We start from the raw sequence: 23952 nt of genomic DNA, 5'->3' as shown, positions 1-23952 counted from the left end.
TTCCAGTCGCAGATCCAACGAGTATTATTGAGCAATTGTGTCATCATCGGTGATTATCTTCAATCGGTTTAGCTTTCGATTTACATTCAGCGGACTGATAGTTGACTGTGCAGCTTGATTGATTCATGACATTATCGTATTAGATATCTAAAGACAAGAGTTTGCAGTTTATCGACTACAGCTTTATTTTGGCACACTTTTGGGCATAAAAATAACTCCAAGCAAAGTCATGAAAACAAAGTTCGTGGAAGGTTTCCAATGTTTGTAGGCCCACAGATGCGTGTTGAACAATTATACGCTTTATTTCCGTTCCCAGTCGCTCCACATGGGGCACAAAAACAACCAAAATAACAGACTACAACAACAAGCAGAACAGCAACAACATTTGATATGTTTTGGCTTTAGCTTGGCCATAATTTACATGCGCAGAACGTGACGAAAATTTAATTTGTTTTCTTTTTTTTTTAATTTATTTTTTCACATTTTTTTTAAGAAAATTTATTTGTATGAGACGTTTTTTTGTGCTTGTCGTATTAGTAAATGTTGTCATAATTTTGTTAGGATTTTTCTATTATTGTTTTGGTATTTAGCTGATGAAGGTGATAATGAGAGGAAAGAGGTCAATCCTAAAGAATTTTCGAATAAAATACACTGAGAAAAATATATATAAAAAAAAGTCTACTTGCCTAAAGAGTGGTTTTAAACTAGATTTGTATTATATCCAAAATTAATCAAAAGCTACAGTCGAGTGGGCTTGACTGTGAGATACCCGCTACCTATTTTTAATCAAATCAAAACAGTGCGGTATTATTTTTAAAATAAATAAATAAAATATAGTTAGGAAATACCAAAACAGCTATATTTGGTATATTGATATATTACAAATTTTAGTACAATAGAGTGCAAAATATACCAGATTGTCAGCCAAAGCAACTAAGACCCATAGTAAGTTGGCGTTTTTTCCATACAAAAGTAAATAAATAACTTTTCTTATCTAGTATAGGCTCTGAGATCTAAGTATTAATACGGACGGACAGACAGACGGACATGTCTACATCGCTGAGATATGGACAGCGGATATAAATGTTGAAAAGCCCGTTTCATTATTGAAAGGTTTTCTAATAATATCGATAATATTAATCATTAAACAAAATAATCATTCCCATGCAAAACAGATTGGCGATAAAATAAAGTTTAGTATCTTAAGCAGCTTGTATACGAGCGTCTATAAACTGACATACATTTTAATCAAGTTAAGAACTTAATATTCCGCCCACAAAACGGTTCCAATTTAAGGAACCCGGCAGAAAGTCATTTGCTCATTAAATTCAATGGGTGCTGCACGTTCCTAGCCCAAAAGCAAAGTCCACTCATCCTCAGTCTCAGTCAGCTCGTAACTGAACAATAGTTTTTAATGTGCTAAATTAAGTTTGGACTGGTTCCTCTCTATCTCCTCTCTTCGAAGCAAAATTACCCGCACAATTTCGTACGCTATTTCCCCCTTTAGTTGCCATATTGAATTTGAAGTTATCCAAGGCATGCCTCTTGTTCTTCTTCTTCCTCATTCTGTTCTGCTTTTCCTTCTTCTTCATTGTGATGTTGTTGTTGTTGTCTGTGTCTGGGCTCTTAAACGTGACTACCGTTAATTTGGCCAGAACCTTATTTACCAAAAGCAAACTGGCAAGAACTTCTACTTAGATTGTGTGGCTGCGATAAAGGCCAAAGACGTAAGAAGACGAAGCTCGAGCAAAAAAGTATCTTCATTTTCGTTTGGTCAAAATATAATACAGCGCGTCAAAGATTTATCGCTTGAAAAAGTATTTCGAATTAAGCGAACGCTTTACTTTCCTGCTGATGATATCATTTCTCAGATTTGCGATTTTAGATTCCACACAGATGCAATAGCCAAAAATGTATCTAGTAAAAATCAAAACGGATTGATTCAAAGTCTGTAATGTGCCGACGTGGACATTTAGAACCCAATGGATACTGCTCCAACAATAATTCATTATTATTGTATTCCGATTCACGCTTTTGTCAAGTCGAAAGGCCCGTTAGCGTCCCGCATTGCCGCTTTGCCGTATTGCCAGCATTGATTGATTTGGTTAGTTTGCTTTGGCCATAAGCATATCATTAAGTCTGTCCGCTTCGGGCCATAGAGGTAGCCGTAACTTGCCGCCAGAGAGCTATTTTTATAGCTTTATAATGAACTGCCTAATGTTCGACATTTGTTTTGCTACGAGACACAAAGCTGGTGATTTGTTTGCCGTGGTCTCTTCCCATTTTCGAGAACCCAAACCATTTGCACTAAAGTTGGGTTTGTTTCAAATTCTGATAACAGCAGGTAGCTAAGATTGGGAAACTTCATTTGTACTAATGAATATGAAAGAAAGGTCAAAACTATGAATTAAACCTTAAATTTCGCAGTCAGCTAATAATTATTTAAAACAAGTTCATTGGATTTGTATAAATCATTCAAACTGTTTTTATTGTTAAATCAAGCGTAAGCCGCAAAAGATTAACCAGTTGTAATTGCACAGTTATATCAAGTATACGCCCTCGTAAGTATTATTTAACTCGCTGCGAAGCATTTGTTAATATAAATTATTATACACAACCCTGTTGGTAATAAATATGCCAGCCAACAACGAAACCGCACAAAAAACATACCAAACATACCAAAAATGGAATTTATGTTGCAGCAGGCGGAACTTAAATGGGGTTGGAGGATGAACGATGGGGATGCCTGCAGAGGGGGTTGAGTATGAGTGTGGTGCGTGTGACCAAAGGGAACGGAAGGGGGAAAAGAGGCGCAAGTGGCGGCTTGTTAAGGCAACATTAATCATAGCTCATGGGAGCCAGACACTGGAACTGTTGTTGGTTAAATTATTTAAAGTACCATAAAGTGCAAAAGGCACAAGAGTTATGACAGCCACTGTGAGTGGCGGCCAAAAACAGCTGAGACATCGCAAAGCAATTTTTAGCACACTTTGTAATTTGTTCTCCAAATGTGCAAATTCAGCTAAAAAATAAAAACTCACACTCCGGTGTAACTTACACGGATTCTAATCACCTTTTATGCACTCTGCTCTTATCATTCACAGCAATCTCTGCTGGCGGGTCGCATTCCTGTGGCCTCCATGACGGGTCCCATTAAGCGTGGACTTCTCTGGCAGCAGCGGGATCGTCTCTTCTCACGTTGGAAGGAGAGGTAAGCACACAAGCAATTATTCATTTACAATCTTAAGAATGATTCACAAGAATGTAGTAAGGAAATTTCCAAATTAACAATGCTTTCAAAATTTTAAAAATTTCCCATTTATATTTTACACTTTATCGTTGCATCATTTCTTTCAGTGTATGCGTGCATAAAATTGATTCAATTTTGAGTATGCTTCACCTGGCGAAAACCTGTGAAATGTAACAACCCTCTTTCAAGTTGACCGGCAAATTTATGCAAATTTATTTACCGAGAGGGGTTGTTAATTGCAAAAAAGCGCATAATTGACAGTGGCTGACGTTCGTACTCGAACTGCAGATAATGCACAATGTGAATACGAAATGTGAATGCTTTTTGCCAGCACTGTGAATGAGTGGGTGGGTGATTGGCTGGCTGACTGTCTGGCTGGGTGGCTGAGACTAAAGTCCGTTGATTGCACAGATGGCTGTGCTTTTGTTATTGTTTTTGTTTTCTGAACATTTAATTGAAATTTAATTACGCTGCAACAGAGCGTCCCACTCTCATTTCTCTATCCATCGCTGAGCTGGTAATTACGTTTATCGGCACATTTTTAATTGACAGTTAATGGCCACTAAGCGCAGCTATCAATTGGGAATATTTGATTCTTCGATTGGATAAAATGTGCATTTAACTGAGTGACTAAAATATGTTTGGGCAAATATTTATAAAAGTAATAGAACAAATTAGCTTAAAGCAAATTTATATGTTGTAAAAAAGAGATACATATTTTTTTTTGTAAATTTAATTTTTGTTTGTAAACAATTGTATAATAATTTGCGCCACACTCAGCCACAATAACTAGTAGCTGCCTTTCTATTTGCATTTCTTTGGTAGTATTTTCTTTCTCAGGTTCTTCTACCCCATGAGATCCAGTCATTAATTTCTTGCTTAATTTCTTCTCCCTCCGGACAGAATGCTCAACATGCTTAGCGGGCTTAAGTAATCACAGTAAAACTATTATTAGCCATGGTCCAGGCAATGGTTAAGCAATTACCCAAACTCAGCTTTAAACATTTGCCAGTTTGCTTAACAGCCAACAAAAAATATACGTTTCTCATCTCTCCTTTTGGCCACGTTAATAGGCAGCTGTGAGCCAAGAACCTAAGCTCAGCCAACTGGCGATTGCCAACTGTTGGATTAGGAAGTGAGCAATTTGGGCCTTCTTTGTTACCTAAGGGAAACAGGCTTATTTAAAAGATTTGTAAATTGTTTGAAAAGTGGGAAAACATTTCTAAGTGCTTTCGCCTTCAATTTTTGCCCATAACATAAATAAATCGATGGATAAAGTTTTCGTTAAGCAAAACTCAAATATCTTGCGCCATGCATTATTAAGTTTCGACAAAACAAAATTTATGTTTTATTCACAAATCAAAGGCGAATTTCGCATATTAATAAAATGTTTTTCATTGCTGCAACCGAGTCGAGCCGATAAAATATTATTATCATCGTCTTTTGAAAGCCATAAAATGTAAAGCAGCTTTGAGTCCAAGTTTGAAGTATCTCAAGTGCTTGGTATTGACTTTTTTCATTTTGCCGCATGATTTATTATTTATTAATAATATTTTCAAATGCTGCGGGTGGTCTATTGTGTTGTGGCGTGTATTTTGGCCAATTGTTGCAGTGGCATTTTCAAGTTTCTTTTTTTTTTGGTTTCAAATAATAATTGTATAATAATAATCATGAGTGAATCTCGGGCCAATTGACCTTTAGACCGCTGGCTTCGCCTTAACGCATTGCCAATTATTTTCGTATTTTAATATTGGCATTTTCATGCTACTCTTTCATTGCAGATACTTTGTGCTCACCCGCGACTACTTGCATTGCTTTAAACGTGCCTCGGGATCCGCCAATGAACGTGCCTCGGATATGGGTCAATTCATATTTAAGGTAAGTTGAAGATTGCGGAGTTAACAGCAAAATAAGATGAAATCGCTGATTGTCTCGATTGAGAAATTTAGATTTTTATTGCAGTGAGTTTGATTAAACCACATGAAAGGCTTTATATAATACTTAGCACTAATTTTCCCGTTCGCACTAGTTTAGTTTACCATGTGAATGATTATAATATTTGAAAAATCGTCGCAGTTGTAGCAAGCACACCTTGCTTCTTCTTCTCATCGTCGCAATGTGCCATAATGCTTCTCCTCGCGATCGATGCTCGTGCCTTCTTTAATCGATAGGACCCTCGTTACTGTAAACGATAGGACATTCGCTTGGCGTTGCCAAGCCCGTTCCAATATTGATTTTCTAAATACTATTATGTCTCAATAAAGAGCAACAGAAAATGTCTAAAACAAAACATAAGTATCAAGAGATATTTCAATCCCATATTTAAATATGTCATCACTTTTATCTGCATCTGTGAATCAACAGCACGTCTCCCAATTACCTAGAGTTGTCTCAACAGTCAAGCCAAACAAATTGACCAGGTTTAAACCTCGCCCAACACACAACAGATACAAATTGAGATACAGACACACATCTCACGCTTATTTACTACGCATTGTAAAATTCTATTACCAGAACGAGATTTATGCCAAGTATTATGACAACTACGGGTATGACTTTGTCATACTCATGAGCATTATGACTGCATCGTAAAGGGGAAGTGCAGGGGCGGGGCGTTTTTATGAGATAGCCGTAGGACACACCTTGAAAACGCTTATAAATTGAGTCCCCACAGTGTCGAGCACATAAAGTCACGTTTTGCGGTGTTGAGGTCTCCTGATAGCGATCGTTTTATTATAGGGGATAAACAAAAAGCAGAAAAATACTTATTGATGCGATTACAAAGTGCGCGAAACATATCGAGAAATTCAAGCATTAGGTTGTGGCAAATTCCTAGAGACTCTGTTACACTTGTTGGGCATAACATCTCTCATTAAAATTCCCCGACTTCCTGCTAGCTTTGTGGCAAACTTCATTACCACGCCACGCTAACTTTTTGGGGGTAAACTCAACTAATTGGCCAAAACTTGCAGCTACTGCATGTTAATTTGCCTAACTATCGGTTCGTCCCATATGAGCCTGGCCCACTAGCCCAACAGCCACTTCCCCCATTTCTTTCGTTCTCCGCAATGTCGCACAACTTTGCCATTAAAACAAAGCAAATACCAGGCTAAAAGGCAGCAGAGGAAAAAAAGCACTCACAAAACAGGAAAGCAACAATAGCAAAAAAAGTACGATTGCAATGAAATTGTTCGTTTGTTACCATTGCTGATGTCGTTGCTGTTGCTATTGCTTTTGTTGTTTAAACAAATAAGGAAAATGCACATAAAACTGCAACAACATCACAAATGCCACTTAACATGCACACAGCTAAAGCAACAACAAAAACATCCTCAGTAAAGAGATCATGGAAAAATTGCTTTTATTTTAGTTACTTATACAAAGCGTTTAATTTTCATTTAATTTTCTTTCTCGCCTTTTTTCACATTTTTTCCAAAACACAAAAAAAGTAAGCTCAATAAATAGTCAGCAATCTTCATTGTTTACAGTTCAATTTAAAATTTAAATAAATTTTAAGAGCAGCAGCGAGCATTTGGTTTATTCCGTTTATTTTCCAACATAAACACCTCACTAAAAAAAGTGATACCCAAAAATACTACAAGAGATAAATGGAAACTTTAATTGTATGCGCAATTAAATAACTTTTCTTAATGTGCAATCACCAGAAGCGTCATGCTGAGCACATATGTATATTATATTATTTATATAATAGTAGGAAATCAATTTTCATTTCATATCAATGCCTTGCATTGATTTTATTAATGTATCTGTTTGACAAAGCCCATTAATTAAATGTTTGCTTAAACTCTAAGTGTGTAGCTTTGTCAGTTATACCGCAAAGACCTTCAAAAGTTATCCAAAAAACATCAAAAAATGTTCCCATAAATGGACATCATCTGAGCTTAGACACCTACACTTATTAGCGGAGACATGAACCAGCCAAATGAGCCATGGCCAGCGTCAAGTCATTGAGCCTCATTAGAGGCCTCTGTGTGGCTGTGAAGCTACTTAGATACAGATACACATTCAATACTCTTGCTTTGATTCTATAATGAGATTTAAGAAGCATGAGAAGCCATTAGAAGGTTTTTTATTTTATTTACACAATCATTATGTTTCTTTTATTACAAGAGTACTAATAATAAACGAATTGTGAGAAATTGTGTTAACCTACTACTTAAAGCAGACTAATTTCAAGTCTAAACATCTATTATTATATATAGTACGTATGTTCGCATATATTGTTTAATTGACAGTCAACGATACTAGAACGAATCAATATCACCTAGTCAATGTAATCAAGTTAATCAATTAGGTGTGCCATGGAGAGGCAGCTTTATTTACAGTCTAATTATTTAATTTGATTTTTGCATAAATTTCAAAGTGATCGAAATTTCAATTTTGTGTTTCTACCTTTTGCCAAATGATTCCGACTCGATTCAACGCGATGAAACTTTTTTTGCCACTGTCTGCACTTGAATCCACGAGGGAAATCAATCGCGCGTGAAACGTAGCGATGCTTAATAATTACAGGTGATGTGACAGCAATAATGATGAGGGAAGTTAAACATGGAGGGGGGAGAGGGGATAGCCATAGAGTGGAGCAATAGACAGCCTGCGGGGCGTAAAAGTTGCCTCAAAGTTGCAGTTTTTGCACTTTGACAGTGATTGAATCCAATATTGATTTTTTATCCGAGACATTTGCCTATGGCCCGGAGAGAAATAAAGTTGCAATTTTAGTTTATCTCCATAATGAGAGGACATTAATTGAGCTGCAGGCATTAATTGTATTAAAAATGCATTTGCATAATTAAAAGATGACAAAATGCGCGGTCCAATGTAATAATAATAATAATAATAATGAGGCAACTGGAACAACCTTACAAATCAATCAAAAGGTGTCAGAAATCAATGTATCACTATGATAAAGTCACAAATACTTGGGCTTTATACCACATCATAGAGCAAAGCCCACATATGAAATCTATAGATATGTACAACATGGGCCAAAACAAATGAACAAATGATTTGCTCGCTTACTGGGCTAGTTTTGACGGGCAATGCTATTAAATATGACAAAATATGAGACTACAACAATATAAACAATACCAATCACTGCTAATCAATGCCAGCCTTGAAATTCATATTTTTGAAAGCTTTCGGGTTAGGCTAAATTATAAAATTCGAAGGCGGAAATTGGGAAAATTGGTATTAGCCATAATTTGGATTACCAGTTATTTGTGACTTTCATGAGGTCAGCAGAGCAGGCTTGGCATAAATTTTAATCCCATTTCCAGAGCTATGATATGAAAGTGAATTTGATTTTATAATCATAATTAGTTTTTCCAATAAATGTAGATAGAAAACAAGATGTGATCTTAAATAATATATAAAAGAAGAATATTGAAATATATAATAAAAACTAATTCTTCTGATGAATTCAGCTAGAAAAACATCTTGGGCTGATCCTAAATAATATTTCTATATATAAAAGTGGAATATTAGTTTACAATACTTTTATATATAGACTGACGCCACAAATTACCAAATGATGCTTCTGCATGTTCTTTGGCCCACACATTCCAGCCAATATTATAGTGCCTTAGATCATTTTATGGAGGTCCATTCGAATGCCTTTACGACAGGGTCTTTCGGGTCTTGATGATGAGCAATCACATGTCCAATGATTCTCAGATCTCTTGCTAATGCCTTTTGCTTTTTGTAAACATAAATCGCGCAATTTATCATAAAAACGATCTATGTATGCCATGCCACCCACTTCTCCTCCCCTCTCGGCGCTTAAAACAACTTAATTATGGTGGGCCATAAAAATAGAAGCAGTGGAGAGACAGCGAGTCAGATAGAGAGAGAGAGAGAGAGAGCGAGAGAGAATTCTTGAGCAAAACTCGAGCGGTGGCCAGCGTTTTATATCGCATAACTTGGCTAATTGCCACACGCTGCTGACATATTTGCCTAATGGCCTCGTATAGTTTTTAGTTGGAGCGCAGAATCTGTATCAACTTTAAGTTCAAGTCATAAAGTAGCCAGAGAACAAGCCAACAGAGCCCATAAACTTGCCTAGACCAACACAGCTACAACAACAACGACAAGAGTATACCAGAGAAATGAGTTCAATAAAAGTTCTACATGGTAAAAAGTTTCGCACTTGGCCAAGGGAAAAACTATCAGCCTGGCCTAATGACTTTTAACCGAGTTGGAAAATGCAGCAAGAAAACGTAAAGAGAAAAGCAAAAATAAATAGTATTTAAAGAAAAGTAACTTGTAAGACAGAGCAGACGAGGCTTAATTGTTGTATTGTTGGCCAAAAGTTTAGCATAAAGACGTGCTAAAAATAATTGAGTAGCAATTTATTTTATGCCCTCCGCTATTAAAATTAAGTGCAATAGTTTTGGTTACGGCAAATGCGATGCAGTCGTAATGGAACAACTAATAGTATTCTCCAGTAGCAAATTGATGTCATTCGCCATTTTATTTTTAAGCGAATATTTAAATCGCAACAATTTTTGTAAAGTATTTTTTAAATCAATGAAAAATTTTTAACTTCAAAAGTTCGAAATAGAGAATGCTTACTTGTTTAATTTAACTAAATTTGCAATATTCATTTCTATTATTATGTACTGCATTTGGATTTTGATCTCAAGATTTTATACTTATACTCTTTTCAGTACCATCCATTTAGTTTATGGTAGAAGAAGACTTCATGGAACGTTGTTCATTAGACAATATATTCGAAAGTTTATTTATCATTGACAATATATATTAAATTTTTTCAAAGAATTTAATTAGAAACAAACAATTTAAGATTTTCAAAGTATATAGTATATTTATGTAAATATATGCATTGCGTAGCTCTATATTCATTTATTTAGTAATGTGGATGTTTTTAGTTATGCTAGGCTTTCGACCGGATTTCAACCCAACATGATAAATACCATATAGACTATATAGATTTTATAGTAACGTGCATATAAGTGTAAGCAGTTTCAAGAGCTTGTGAATTCAAACCAAAACTTTAACCCATCTCAAGTTCAGAGTAAACTTTGTTTGCTGAATAAAGATAAAGCTGAACTGCAATCGATGTCAGTTCCCAGACCCCTGCTGACTGACCCAGAGTGTGAGAGTGAGAGAGAGAGAGAGAGAGAGACCAGCGATCATTGCCTAACCTTTGACTTGTATTGTTTGCAACAATGTTGTTGGACATTGTTACAGACTGTTGGCTCATTGTGTTTTGTTCACCCATTTCAGGTCAAACTGGTGGACGTGGAGAAGGTGGAATGGCTTAATCGACGCTCGTACAGCGCCATTGGGCTGCTGCTGGGACGCGAGGGTCGAGTGCTCTTGCGCTGTGATGATGGCCTCGAGGATTGGTTCGAGTTGCTGGAGGCAAGTATTCGATCTCTAAATATCAAGAAGTATCTAATGTATGTTTACTAACAGGAATGCGCGCTGACTTCCAAGGAGCGACGTCGCGCCCTGAAGATTGCCCAGGGTCCCAGATCCAGGGCTTCTCTGGCGGCGCCCGTTTCGCATGCTTCGCTACAGTTCCAACACTTTGGTCTAGGCAGCACCTACTCCAGCGCCCTTGATGATTGGCTGATGACGAGTGGAGCCAGCGGTGGCGGTGGCTTGGCTCGTCACAAAATTGGAGCTGGCAGCTTGAATGGTTATGCGGGTGCCAATCCATTCCTGTTCAGCGATTCGGTGCCCGATTTGAGTGCACTTAATAATGAGAATCACAATCATCATCTGAGCGGCATCTCAACGAATCACTCGACACCACAAAAGATACCGCACCACAGCAACGCGAATCTCAGCCGCTATTCGAATGGATATGCCTCCGCCCAAAATAGTTTCACCCAGGCTGGCGGCGGTCTCTATGGCTCTCCTCGTCGTATCTTCATCAACAGCAGCTTTGGCTCCAATCAAGTGGTGGATGAGGAGACTGCCGAAGAGGCAGAGGTTCAACTACGCAGGCCACGACTATTCCGGGGCATCAGTGCCACGCCAGACAATGGCAACGAGCTGGACAGGGATTGGCTGTATCGCAAACCGCGTGCGCCAACCGATATGCGCCATTCAGGTGAGTTCCTCATACTATTTTCCAACATTCGAGATACTTAACTTCGTGATCTATTTGCAGTGCAACCCATGCTGCCCACTCACAACTCGAACGGTGGCAGCAACGCTGGCCTGGCTAACAAAACGGAGTTGGACTGCTCTGCCCACGACAGCGGACTGGACACGCCCCCCTCGACGCACCGCCCATCGAGCTATCGTGAGGCTGCCAGCAGGGATAGCACAGAGACCAACGGCAGCTCATCGCGTGGCACGTTGCTGAACAACTCACCAGGCGGCAGCTTCCGTGCCAAGAAGCTGAGCCCTCAGGTGACCAATTTGAATCAGTTGAACTCATTGCACGGATCACGCTACTCTGTGCAGGATCAGCGCATTCTGAAGATGCGCAACAACGAGGAGGATCGTTGTACCTCCATCAAGCTGGCCAATCGCCTCAATCACAACAACGAACAGCAGCAGCAGCAGCCACAGCAACAACAGAACTCCTCCGTCTATGATCCCAACCAGAATCGCTACTATAAGAATGGCAATGGCTCGTCTCCAATTTCACTGACACCACAGCATACGCCACAGCATAAAATGATGCATCTCGGCAATGGCAATGGCAACGGCACTTTAAATGGTAACGGTGGATCCGCCATGAATGGATCGGCCATATTCCGAGAGCGTTATCAGCATCCAGCATTGGCGGCCATTATCAACGAGGCACAGGGATTGAAGTTTCGAGGTAATAAAAAGTTTTCTAATACGCATGATAGAATCATTTAAATGTATTTCATTTGGTTTTGGATATGTTATTATTACGATCAACATATAATATTTATTTATTTTGAAAAAAAGTCATTGCATACAAACATTAAATTAGAAATCTATTCTACCCACTTCAAAAACGAACCACATTAAAGATGTTTTTGTATGTCATTAAAATAAATTCATCACAATTTAAACAATCATGTAAATTACTTTGCACGTTTTCCTAACTTTCATCATAGTAATAATAATAGTAATTTTGTATGTATATAATTTTAAACGATTACTTTTTATTATTTCAATTGCATGTGTACAATTTGAAGAAGAAACGGAGAATATGTGGTAAATGAAATAAATCAAATATTGCATGCAGCATTCCTCCAAAACTTACCCAAGATACCAAGATCAAACACACTCCGAGCATGGCAAATCAGTAGTACCAATGATATATGTATACACATATCTGATAGATATGAATTCCTCCTTATAGAACGTGCCTATTCGGATAGCCAGCAACGTCGGCTGAACAACAACAACAACGGGCCAACTCCGGTTCCCGCCTCACCCTTGGCCCAAAGACGCAACAACGTCCCCATTTTTGGAACGCCAACGCGCGTATAGCGTTTAAAAGTCTAAGCAAATGATATGTGAGGTCATAGAACACTTAAATATGCATTACCATTAACAAATAAGTAGCTAAATGTTTAAGTGAAATAATTAAAATAGTCAACGGATAATACTTGAATAAAGAACAGAACATAAGGGTATCATATTTAGAAATTATTAGATCATTAATTAATGCAGCGACTTTATTAAGCTTGGTTTCATCACAAGATGCCAGCTAAATATTATAATAAATTTACGTACATGTATTTAGACTAAATATGTAGCGTTAATGTAAAACCAATTCTCAAGTAGTTTTAGTGTGCTACTATGTCCAGCTTTATGTAAAAGGTTAAAATAAAATATACAACGACCTCGTTCCGCAAAATCGATTGTAAATCAATTAGAAAATTTTTATTGAACTTCGTAATATGGTGATGTTGATTTATAATGGAATTGAGAACGAGGATGTATTCAAAAGTCAAATTTTGTTTTCATAATATACACATATTTATTTCATCAATAAATGCGATAAGAAAATGGCATCAACGTTGTTTCAAATTTCTCAAGTAGCGCGCAATGAAAAGTTACTCTTCTTCTTCGATGTTGTTCATTCACTGGTGCCATGAACATTATGGTAGTTCATTTAAATTATCGAAGAAGTTCGATATTTCAGAGCGCCATGGTCATGCTATCGATATTTTCCAGTTAAGCGATATTGAATTTCATTTTTGAAATCTATTATTTTGAATATTCAAAATAAAAATACGGAGTTAAATTTATAAAGTTTGTGTCCAGTGGTATTAATGATTTTATAACATAATTAAATTTGGTACAATTCGCGGCTGTTTGAAAAATACGAATATACCATATTAAGTGTAACCAGACGTCAATTACGGGTTTTCTGTGATTTGGTATATCTTCTCAGCGATGAAACCCTTATATCACAAAATTTTTTCTTGGAGTAACATCTGACGCATATTTTGAATACAAAACTTGTATCACAAGTGTATCACAAGTGAAATTTATCGGATAATAATTAATTAATAATACATTTTTAATTGACCACTATATAAACACACATTGCTATAAAAAATCGATTGCAAAAACTTCGGTGTATCGATAGTGCCACCGCTAAAAAACGAGGAATATCAGCTGTCGATATATTGCGTGCGGTTTTGTAAAACGAACAATAATTAAGTAACTTTAACGAAGTAATAATTTAAAAATAGTCTTGAAGTACAAATAAAGTTAGTAAAAAAATGGTTAAATAAATTATCTTCTTAGTCTTACGCGTAGTTTATCCCGAAACCATTCAGACTTTGTCCCCACAAGTTAACATGACGTTCTAACCTATAAATCTGACGAAATACAAAACACAGTCGGCTTATTGTTCATTTGAAAAAATACGCAAACAGTTGAAAAGCAACATTAAGACTAAATACTTTTCTCGTTTCAATAGAAAATGGCTGCTCAGTTTTTCAATCGTATTGGCCAAATGGGTCTTGGCGTTGCCCTGCTGGGCGGTGTTGTCAACTCCGCATTATATAATGTTGATGGTGGCCACCGGGCGGTAATTTTCGATCGATTCACTGGCATCAAGGAGAGCGTGGTCGGCGAGGGAACACATTTCTTCATTCCCTGGGTGCAACGGCCCATCATCTTCGACATTCGCTCGCAGCCCCGCAATGTGCCTGTGATAACCGGCAGCAAGGATTTGCAGAACGTGAACATCACGCTGCGTATCTTGTATCGCCCGATTCCCGATGAACTGCCCAAGATTTACACCATTCTGGGTCAGGATTATGATGAGCGTGTGCTCCCCTCCATTGCCCCTGAGGTGCTCAAAGCTGTCGTCGCTCAGTTCGATGCCGGCGAGCTGATTACTCAACGTGAGGTGAGTATAAAATTAATATGTTTATATTAACAAAATCTTTAAATACATGCATGTATATCTCGTGCAGATGGTCTCGCAACGTGTATCTCAGGAACTGACTGTGCGTGCCAAGCAGTTCGGCTTCATTTTGGACGACATTTCTCTGACGCACTTGACCTTTGGCCGCGAATTCACACAGGCTGTTGAAATGAAACAGGTTGCACAGCAGGAGGCCGAAAAGGCCCGTTTCGTGGTCGAAAAGGCCGAGCAACAGAAGTTGGCTTCCATTATTTCCGCTGAGGGTGATGCCGCTGCTGCCGATTTGCTGGCTAAATCTTTCGGAGAGGCCGGCGATGGTTTGGTTGAACTGCGTCGTATCGAGGCTGCCGAGGATATCGCTTACCAGCTATCCAGGTCACGTGGTGTTGCCTACTTGCCCAGTGGACAAAGCACGCTGCTCAATCTGCCCTCTACTCTGGCGCAGTAACGTGTGTGCTTTAGTCGAATAAGTTGTAACTACCTGTAGCATTTATTAAGTACTTTCGATTTTGTTTTATAATATCCATGCAACATGCAATTTGTAACTCGTTTGCCTTCTGCAGCAGCATTGGTCCAATATTTGAATCACTTTTTGGCCCGATTCTGATTCTGTACGCGTTTGCTGTTCGACATTTTTGTTCGTCGACTGGACTGCTAATCGCGTATCTGAAATCAATCGTATAAATTCTCTACTGAATCCAGACAGAAGAAGACCGCTAAGTGTTACATCTTGCAAGACTTGTGAAAAATTTGTTATGTGAACAAACTGATCCAATACAATAAATACATATTAAATATGAAATTGTGGAATACCAACCTAACTACCAAAATCTTTACAAGTGTTTTACTAAATAGCTAATTGTGAATTACAATTTTCATATTTTTTTACTATTAACATAAAGAGAAGCTTTACATGCAGTTTAATGGTATTTACTGTAAGTCAATGAGCTAAGAAATCTACATACATAAAGTAGCAGGCACATGAGGATACATGATACATTTGTGCCTTCTGAAAAATTTATAAAAATGTGTTAATCGCCTTAACTTTAACATTATTTTCCAATAATCAAAATGTTCTACTCTATATAAAAGGAAGAAATATTCGAATAGCTAGTTGCTTATATTTTTAAGTGTTTTTATTTAAAAGAGTCAAAGTATCCACTTTCGTAAATTTGTCATCAATTCAAAATATATTTTATTTTACTATATATTTTACGTTTTTTTTTAATAAAATTAAAGTCAGTTTACTTAGGTTTAAAAAGTTTTAATATACATATATATGTACATAGTGTTATTAACAAATAGAATAAATAGTTCTAAAACTAGACTAAAAGATGTTCAAATCCTATGCCATCATTCCTAGTATCAGTATCTCACAACTTTTATTTTATCTACTCTCGATAGATTATGCAATCCTCCACTTCAAGACGCCAAAAGACGAGCAAAAGCATGTGAAGCCGCCATGAAAGTCCAAGCTATTCAACTCAAGTCAGCCATAAATCAAATTGAAGCACTTCCAACATTAAGCAGAAGCAATCCAAGAGGAATGAGAATAAATACGACCTTTTCACTTTCCCCACTTCCTCATTATACAACAGTAGAAGTAGAGAACTCAGATACACAGGAGTTGCTTGGGGTTGGCTGGAGTTGAACCTTTTTATTTTTGGGGGATGCTGCGGGTGTGGCAAACACAATGAGAGCGACATTGCCGTAAGCACGGCAAAAATCTGTTGATTCAGTCAAGTGATTTGCCAAAGTGGCTTCGTTTCAGATGCCAGACGCAGACGTTGGCATGGCACGCATTCGCTTTCAGCAACAGTTGGGTGACTTACCCCATTCCCATTACAATCTCCCGTTAAGCATAATCGAGAGCAGAGCTTTTGACGTCATCGACCATTGATGAGAGTCTCGTGCTTTGGGCTTCGGCCCGTGCAACTACTAGATACATGTCGCACCACAGTTTGAGATACATTAGCGAACACTTCTCCAGGTCCCCATTCAACTTGCTCAGAAAACCAGTTGCAAAAATGCCTTCACGTCAGAAATGTAAATTGAAATGTTGTTTTTATTTTGAATTTTGTTTCGCACATTTCTTGTTGCTGTTCTTCTGGTTAGTTTTTGGGAAAGTCCCACGCAACATCAGCAACAACAACACCAGGTGACTCACGCATTAATCTGAGGGGATTCTCCTCTTTGAATGATCATTTAACACCAACTAACTCATTTACATGCAGCTCCACAATCTTACATTAAAACAACTTAATGTTATGTTTGTTAGCAGAAATTTCAATAATAATCATTCATTCACTCGCATATGTATATGTATTTATCCATAACAAATTCATTGGCACAGAATAAAACCGAGTCGTATATCTGTGGCGTTTTGAACCGGTCCTGTGGCCGCTCTCGGAACTCGGAGCTCGGTGCTCGGAGTTGCGACGAAGCGATGCTTTATAAGCCCTGACCGCACACTGAACAGCACTCAGTTGGCCAACGATAGCCAGAGCGGGAACAGCTATTGTGCATTACATTTATTATTTAAAAGACAATACAAAAATAACCACAGCTCTAGTAGTGCAATCGCGACTCGAAACGGAACGGAAAAACAGTGCAAATAATTAAAGGCAAGTCAACTTAAGTGCACAAAACGGTGAGTGTGCTGTGCTGTTTGGATCTGTGTGTATGTGTGTGTATGTGATGTGCGTGTGCCTCTTAGGCATATTTAAACAATTAATGTGCTTAAAAAACATTTAACACACAACACAGCTAACATACTGGGCGTATAAGTAATGTTGAAGAATGACCTTTAAAGCTCTGCTTTAAATACACATTCAGCCTTGCTTAACTAACTAACTTTTTTCGGTGCTTTAACACTCCTCTAATCTTATCAACTTGCCGATTTTTTTTTTTTTTGGTTTGTTCTCGTTTCTTTTTGTATTTCTGTATTTTTCTGTCAATGTCAAACAACTTTTGTCGACTGGTTTGGCATCGTGTAGGGTTTTAAACTTTTTTAAAACACGATTAATTAATGCACAAAAAGTAACTGCATGCGAAGCAAATTTACAACAACTGCTTGTAGCTGTAAGCAAAGTCAACAAACTCATAGCAACAAGTTTGGTCAATTCGCCAAACGAGTATTTTAACAAATACATCAACAAATGTGCTAAAAATGTTTTTAACGAAACAAAATAATTGCATGCTAAATTTGGCAAAAATCCAATTCTAAATTAAATGCTTTCAGAAATTACACTCTATATTTGAAAGCATATAACTTCGATTTTTCTCAAAACAAATATAAATCAAGTGCCTTAAAGACTTTAGAAGTTTAGAAAGTATAACTTTAGAATAATATATTTTATTACATTAACATTGTGTTTATCATTTAAATTCACCAAGTTAATTTTATGCATTACTGGTTGCCAAATAGAAAACTAAAATTCATTTTCAAAATACAATAATGAGAATTTTCCAAAACTTAATTGAATAATTACACAAGTTTATACAAAAAAATTGTTTATTTTTATTTTAAAAGCATTTAAAATAAGAATAATAAAAAATGCTAGCTAATTTGTTAATTTTTGTTTACTAATTTTACAACACTAATTAACGAGCTGAAGCTATTAAATTCTTGCCTCCTAAAGTAGAGAATTTATGACTTGCACTTGTTTAAAAAATAACTGAGTGGCAACAAGTTTACTATTTGCAAATAACATGCCTTATCTATTGAATGTAATCTCTAATACACACACAATATAATTTTTATACTCTCTGCATATTTACCTCGCTCACTAATTCAGCACAACTAATAATAATCATATTCATTGAACAAGAGCAAAGCATCCACTAATCCAACCATGCCCTTGCCAAGTAAGGGTAATAATACTGTGGTGACAGATAAACTGGATCCCAAGGTTTCGGTGAGTGGCTGTCTCCTCTCAATACATTTTAGAATAATGTGTAAATTAAATTAAAAACAAACAGTTTATAGCCCCTAATTTATTGTTGAACACACCGCCTTTTACATTCACAGATCGACATGGAGGCGCCCGAATTTAGAGATTTTGCCAAATCGATGGTCGATTATATAGCCGATTACCTGGAAAATATACGCGACAGGTAAGAACGTGTGGCACGACACAGCACAGCACGTTAATTGAATTCAATTTACGACCTGTACTCAGATATGGGTATCAATAACACTTGATTTAACCTTATCGAATAGTATTTGAAAGTTCGTTCTGATTGACCCACAGTTTTTACACATTCCGTCTTTCCGCATCGAAAGGAATGACTGATTTTCTATTATATATACAAGTATATTAACTAACAGAATGCACGCTTCACAACACAATACGTTTTTGAGATCAACGCGTGCTGAGTCATGGGAAAAGTCTATAGAGTAATATTGTATGATTGAGGTATTGCCCGATTCGGCCTTCTATGTTATTTGCCCAACTGAGCTTTCACAAAAATTTTGCCATTCTGCTTTGAACTTTTGCAGCTTATTAATCACTTACAACAATTACAAATTATAAGGTTTTTAATAACGTTTTTCTGGCATTTCAAGGTCTCCATTATTATGTAGTATCTTTTAGTTGTGCATTGTTCTTGAACCTTTTTTTTTCGTTTTAATGTTTTAGCCTTGGGTCTATCAAAACGCTCGACTCATAAAAAAAGCATTTATTTATTTGTTTATTTCGTCACGTTGTTAATTTAGCTGTTTATCTGGCTTCCAAATAATGAAAGTATTTTTACTGCAATAGTGACCAGCTTAATGATTAGAAAAATAATCTATTTAAGATGTATTTATGCACAGCAATAGTTTCCAAAATTAAGGTAGTATTTCTGAAAATGAGAGTGATAAGACTTGTTTGTTTTCTATGTACTTTTTCATGGTTTGCTGTTGTTAATCGCAATTCCATTAGCTGCTGTTATGTAAAGAGATTGAGGTACTACACATCTCAATCTCTTTACATATCAGCAGCTAATGGAATTGCAATTACAACAGCAAACGCTCGACTTCGAGATATCAGTCCTTTGGTATCCAAGTCATTTTTCTACACATTCCACACATTTAATATAAAGTACATTTTTTAAATATACAATCAATTAGCGATTATATGCCCCCATTCAAATTAATTGCATAAATTTACCACGTAAAGGGTTCTAAATTTCGTGTTCTTCTTAATAATGCAATGCTATATTATATTGAAACCATTGAGAAATTAGGTATATTTAATGAGCGCCAAAAATAATTTATCTATTATTCTTGCAATCAATAATTGTTAAAATTTAAATTTCCTCTAAAAATGTATTTTCTGTTCAAAGAATATTTGTTAATAAATTAAATTATTACAATTAAAAGTTGATCTGGAGTAAATTTCAATTTTCACAATTATTGATTGCAAGAATAATAGATAAAATATTTTACAAATTTCGGTAGTCTACTAAAGATATTGTTCTGTGTTTAATACTCATATAATTTTATCTGATATTAATATACATATCTACAAACTCTTCTTCTCATAAATTTAGTAGAATTACAATCTCTTAAGTGAAAGTGCTGTACCCACTTTATACATATGTATGTGTTTAGGGTTCTCCTGGCAATAGATATTGATTTTTAAGTGACTAGCAACAAGTTGCAACTGTGAGGAAGCGTTGATAGCTACGTTGTTGATGCTGAGTTAGGGGCGGAATTCAATTTGCAGAGAGCTCTGTGCAGCTTTTTCAATGCTTGCTAATGAGATTATAAATGTGATTATTATCTTTCTTGTGTCCCTTTCAGACGCGTGCTGCCCGAGGTGAAGCCCGGTTACTTGGCCCCCTTGATACCCGAAGCTGCCCCAGAAAAGCCCGAGGATTGGCAGGATGTGATGAAGGACATTGAGCGCGTTATCATGCCTGGCGTGACACACTGGCACAGTCCCAAGTTCCATGCCTACTTCCCCACGGCCAACTCCTATCCAGCCATTGTGGCTGACATGCTGAGTGGAGCGATTGCCTGCATCGGATTCACCTGGATCGCCAGTCCGGCCTGCACTGAACTGGAGGTCGTCATGCTGGACTGGTTGGGCAAGATGCTGGAACTGCCTGCCGAGTTCCTGGCCTGCTCCGGCGGCAAGGGCGGTGGCGTCATCCAAGGCACAGCCAGTGAGTCCACTTTGGTGGCTCTACTTGGTGCCAAGGCGAAAAAGCTGAAGGAGGTTAAGGAGGAGCACCCCGAATGGGATGACCACACCATCCTTGGCAAGTTGGTCGGCTATGCCTCCGCCCAGGCACATTCCTCGGTGGAACGCGCCGGTTTGCTGGGCGGTGTCAAGCTGCGCTCTGTGCCTGCTGATGAGCACAATCGCCTGCGTGGCGATGCTCTCGACCAGGCGATTAAACAGGACTTGGCCGATGGCCTGATACCCTTCTATGCGGTGGTCACACTGGGCACAACCAACTCGTGTGCATTCGATCGCCTGGACGAGTGTGGCCCCGTGGCCAACAAGCACAATGTCTGGGTGCATGTGGATGCTGCTTACGCTGGCTCCGCTTTCATCTGCCCCGAGTATCGTCATCACATGAAGGGCATCGAGACAGCAGACTCGTTCAACTTCAACCCACACAAGTGGATGCTGGTCAACTTTGACTGCTCGGCCATGTGGCTGAAGGATCCCAGTTGGGTCGTCAACGCCTTCAATGTAGATCCCCTCTATCTGAAGCACGACATGCAGGGCTCCGCTCCCGATTATCGCCACTGGCAGATTCCGCTGGGTCGCCGTTTCCGTGCCCTCAAGCTCTGGTTTGTTCTGCGTCTGTATGGCGTCGAGAATCTGCAGGCGCACATTCGTCGCCACTGTGGCTTTGCCCAGCAGTTTGCTGATCTCTGTGTGGCCGACAAACGTTTCGAGCTGGCCGCTGAGGTGAACATGGGACTCGTATGTTTCCGGCTGAAGGGCAGCAATGAGCGCAACGAGGCGCTGCTCAAGCGCATCAACGGTCGTGGAAAGATTCACATGGTGCCGGCCAAGATACGAGATGTATACTTCTTGCGCATGGCCGTCTGCTCGCGCTTCACACAGCCCGAGGACATGGAATACTCGTGGAAGGAAGTTGCTGCCGCTGCCGACGAAATGGAGGCCGCCGAATAGACGACTCGAAGGTGTGGCTCCTCTCGAGGATGCCGAAGATTTGAAGCTGACATGCTTAGGGAATTTCATACTCCATACTCCATAATAGGACCAACTATTCGTTATTGTTGTTACACGCTAATCGTATATATCGTATTTAATCGTATTAAATGTGCTTAATTACTATTTAAACTGATAATTTTGAACTATATTCGTTTTTTGGGACTAGTTAACAGCGTGCTAAAACTTAAACGCTAAGCTTTTTGTTGTAGTAATCAATGATGCGCTGTGCCTCGCGTATACCGCTAGACCTAGCGCCATCAATGGTGCCAAAGCCCTGCAACGCGGTGGCATCGCCAGCAAACAGCAGCGTGGGCGCCACATGACCCAGTGGTGCCGCCAACTTGTGCACATCCCGCGCACTGCTGTGCACTGAAAAGTAGGGACGACCGCCGAGATAGCAGGCCGAGCTATTCCAGGTAGAGCGCAGCATAGCCTGGGGATAGGGCACACGTGGATTGGCAAGACACTGTCGCAGCAGCGAAGTGATTTGCTCGAGCAACTTGGCATCCGGCAGCTTCTCTATTTCATCGTAGTAGCCTCCACCCACGCGTATCTCTAGCACGTGCTGGCTGCTTGGCAACTGCGACACCTCGACAACCTGTTGCGTCCAACTGCGGATGGCATTTTGATTACCATTGGGATTGACAGTGAGATCTTTGGTAAGGGGCCGCAGATTGGATTTGAGCCATCGGCTGATGGGACGCTTGTAGGACAGATAGATCTTGACGGGATTGCCAAAGCCCAGATTTTGTATGGCCTGCAGCTTGTCCAACGGTAGTGTGGGCTTAAACAACACGGGCGCAAAAGTCTTGAGCACGCCCAGAGGCAGCGTACAAATGATGTGATCCGCTTGATAGAGACTGCCATCCATGCAGCCCACACTCTGTGGTTCCGACATAGTGCGCCATTGTATCTGGCCAACTGGTTTGCCCATCTGCAGCTGACCCACATCCAGATCGTTAGTAAGTTGCTCCACGATGTTGTCCAATCCACTAGGCACATAGATCGGATGCGATTCCTGCTGCAGCGGACACGTGGTGACATGCTGAATGTTTACATACTCCAGGCAACAGCCCAGTATGCTACTAAAGTCCTTGAACAGCGACTGAAAGATGTCACGAGCCATCAACTGCTCGCTGGGCTCCTTAAACATTGTGCCAATCAATCGCTCGCTCTCCGACTGAAAGTAGCTCATCACATTGTCTAGCGACTGTAGATCTCCGCCAGTCTTGACCCGATCGCGCACCTTCAGACCACGACACAATTCCCGAAACAGCATATCGATCAGCTCCACCATTCTCCGCGGCACCTTTAGCTGCTCACCACTAACCTGGCTTTCGGCAAGCACATAGCGAGCATGTGTTGGTGGCTTCAGTTTCTTTGTCAAACCTTCGGCATTACGTAACAGCTCGTACATGGAGTCGTGCGAGCCATCGATGTTTACCCACTTAGCGCCCAGTTCACAGAACGTGTCGCCAAATCGCTGCGAATTGACACGCCCCCCATAACGCTCTGTCGCCTCCAGCACCAGCGTCCTATTGAAGCCATGTTGCAGCAGATGTTGTGCTGCTGAGAGACCCGCCAGTCCAGCGCCTATGACCACAATCTGGGCATTCTGCTTCGCAGTCTCGAGATTATGGTTGTAGTCATGGTGCCTTCCGCCGCCATGACTCTGCAGCCCGCTGAGCTCAGCCTTGAGTGCTGTTGCATAGTATAAGCTACGCCTATTGGCTAGTTTATACATAACTAAGGACGAGTGGTTGGAAGTTAGGGGCTTGATTAAATAGGAATTTATTTACTTACCATGGCATTTCAAATTCTTAACAGGTTTTTGATTACTTATTGTTGTTTGCTTTGAGAGAGAACTGTGAATTTTACTTTTTCCTGTCGTCGTTGTGTGTTGTGATGACAATAAAAGCGTCACCTTCAAATGAAACGCTCTGTTTTAAAAATACACTTTTGCTAATACTCTTACAATGGCTTTATATATTTAAATTTGATTACAACGAACCCAACTGCAGTCGCTCACACAACCGGTAATTACAATACATATTTGCATTTATACATAATAACAACAAAATTAGTTCTTATAGTATATATATGTAAATATATTCTCATTTTCAATCTGGCATTACATTACGTTCGTACGTTAAAAT

General features: G+C 38.9%; 4 protein-coding genes across 12 annotated transcripts in view; 3 read left to right on the top strand and 1 right to left on the bottom strand.

Moving 5' to 3' along the window:
* LOC117563667 (uncharacterized) overlaps nucleotides 1-13099 on the top strand; it is a 46687-nt gene extending 33588 nt beyond the window's left edge. For 3 of the 6 annotated variants that reach the window (XM_034242088.2, XM_034242085.2, XM_034242089.2), the window contains 6 exons: nucleotides 3105-3211; nucleotides 5032-5128; nucleotides 10517-10654; nucleotides 10709-11351; nucleotides 11412-12074; nucleotides 12588-13099. In XM_034242088.2, coding sequence (XP_034097979.1) covers nucleotides 3105-3211; nucleotides 5032-5128; nucleotides 10517-10654; nucleotides 10709-11351; nucleotides 11412-12074; nucleotides 12588-12718 — 1779 coding nt within the window. In that variant the 3' untranslated portion in view covers nucleotides 12719-13099. Of the gene's footprint in view, nucleotides 1-3104; nucleotides 3212-5031; nucleotides 5129-10516; nucleotides 10655-10708; nucleotides 11352-11411; nucleotides 12075-12420 lie in introns of all 6 variants that reach the window. The other 3 variants (XM_034242086.2, XM_034242090.2, XM_034242087.2) reach the window with 2 other exon arrangements.
* A 710-nt stretch (nucleotides 13100-13809) lies between these two features.
* Nucleotides 13810-15445, top strand: LOC117565076 (protein l(2)37Cc). 3 transcript variants are annotated; one of them, XM_034244026.2, is made up of 4 exons: nucleotides 13810-13950; nucleotides 14163-14597; nucleotides 14665-15112; nucleotides 15182-15445. In XM_034244026.2, the coding sequence occupies exons 2-3, from the start codon at nucleotides 14166-14168 to the stop codon at nucleotides 15061-15063; spliced, it is 831 nt and encodes a 276-aa protein (XP_034099917.1). In that variant the 5' UTR covers nucleotides 13810-13950; nucleotides 14163-14165; the 3' UTR covers nucleotides 15064-15112; nucleotides 15182-15445. The 3 variants fall into 3 exon arrangements, with proteins under 3 accessions (XP_034099917.1, XP_034099916.1, XP_034099915.1); XM_034244025.2 differs by having other exon boundaries at nucleotides 15179-15445; XM_034244024.2 differs by having other exon boundaries at nucleotides 14665-15445.
* A 1665-nt stretch (nucleotides 15446-17110) lies between these two features.
* LOC117566034 (aromatic-L-amino-acid decarboxylase) lies at nucleotides 17111-21925 on the top strand. Of its 2 annotated transcripts, none has more exons than XM_034245483.2 (3): nucleotides 17111-17239; nucleotides 18646-18731; nucleotides 20404-21925. In XM_034245483.2, the coding sequence occupies exons 2-3, from the start codon at nucleotides 18652-18654 to the stop codon at nucleotides 21752-21754; spliced, it is 1431 nt and encodes a 476-aa protein (XP_034101374.1). In that variant the 5' UTR covers nucleotides 17111-17239; nucleotides 18646-18651; the 3' UTR covers nucleotides 21755-21925. The 2 variants fall into 2 exon arrangements, with proteins under 2 accessions (XP_034101374.1, XP_034101373.1); XM_034245482.2 differs by having other exon boundaries at nucleotides 17111-17265.
* On the bottom strand, nucleotides 21856-23833 carry LOC117566032 (protein anon-37Cs). The gene is made up of 3 exons (XM_034245477.2): nucleotides 23808-23833; nucleotides 23600-23720; nucleotides 21856-23542 (listed from the first exon to the last, which is right to left on the bottom strand). Exon 3 carries the CDS (start codon nucleotides 23538-23540, stop codon nucleotides 21981-21983), a length of 1560 nt encoding a protein of 519 aa, XP_034101368.2. The 5' UTR covers nucleotides 23541-23542; nucleotides 23600-23720; nucleotides 23808-23833; the 3' UTR covers nucleotides 21856-21980.
* Between the last annotated feature and the right edge of the window lie 119 nt (nucleotides 23834-23952).

This window comes from Drosophila albomicans, chromosome 2L (genome assembly GCF_009650485.2).
Source record: "Drosophila albomicans strain 15112-1751.03 chromosome 2L, ASM965048v2, whole genome shotgun sequence".
NCBI classification, from domain to species: domain Eukaryota; kingdom Metazoa; phylum Arthropoda; class Insecta; order Diptera; family Drosophilidae; genus Drosophila; species Drosophila albomicans.
This window is presented reverse-complemented; position numbering and strand designations above follow the sequence as displayed.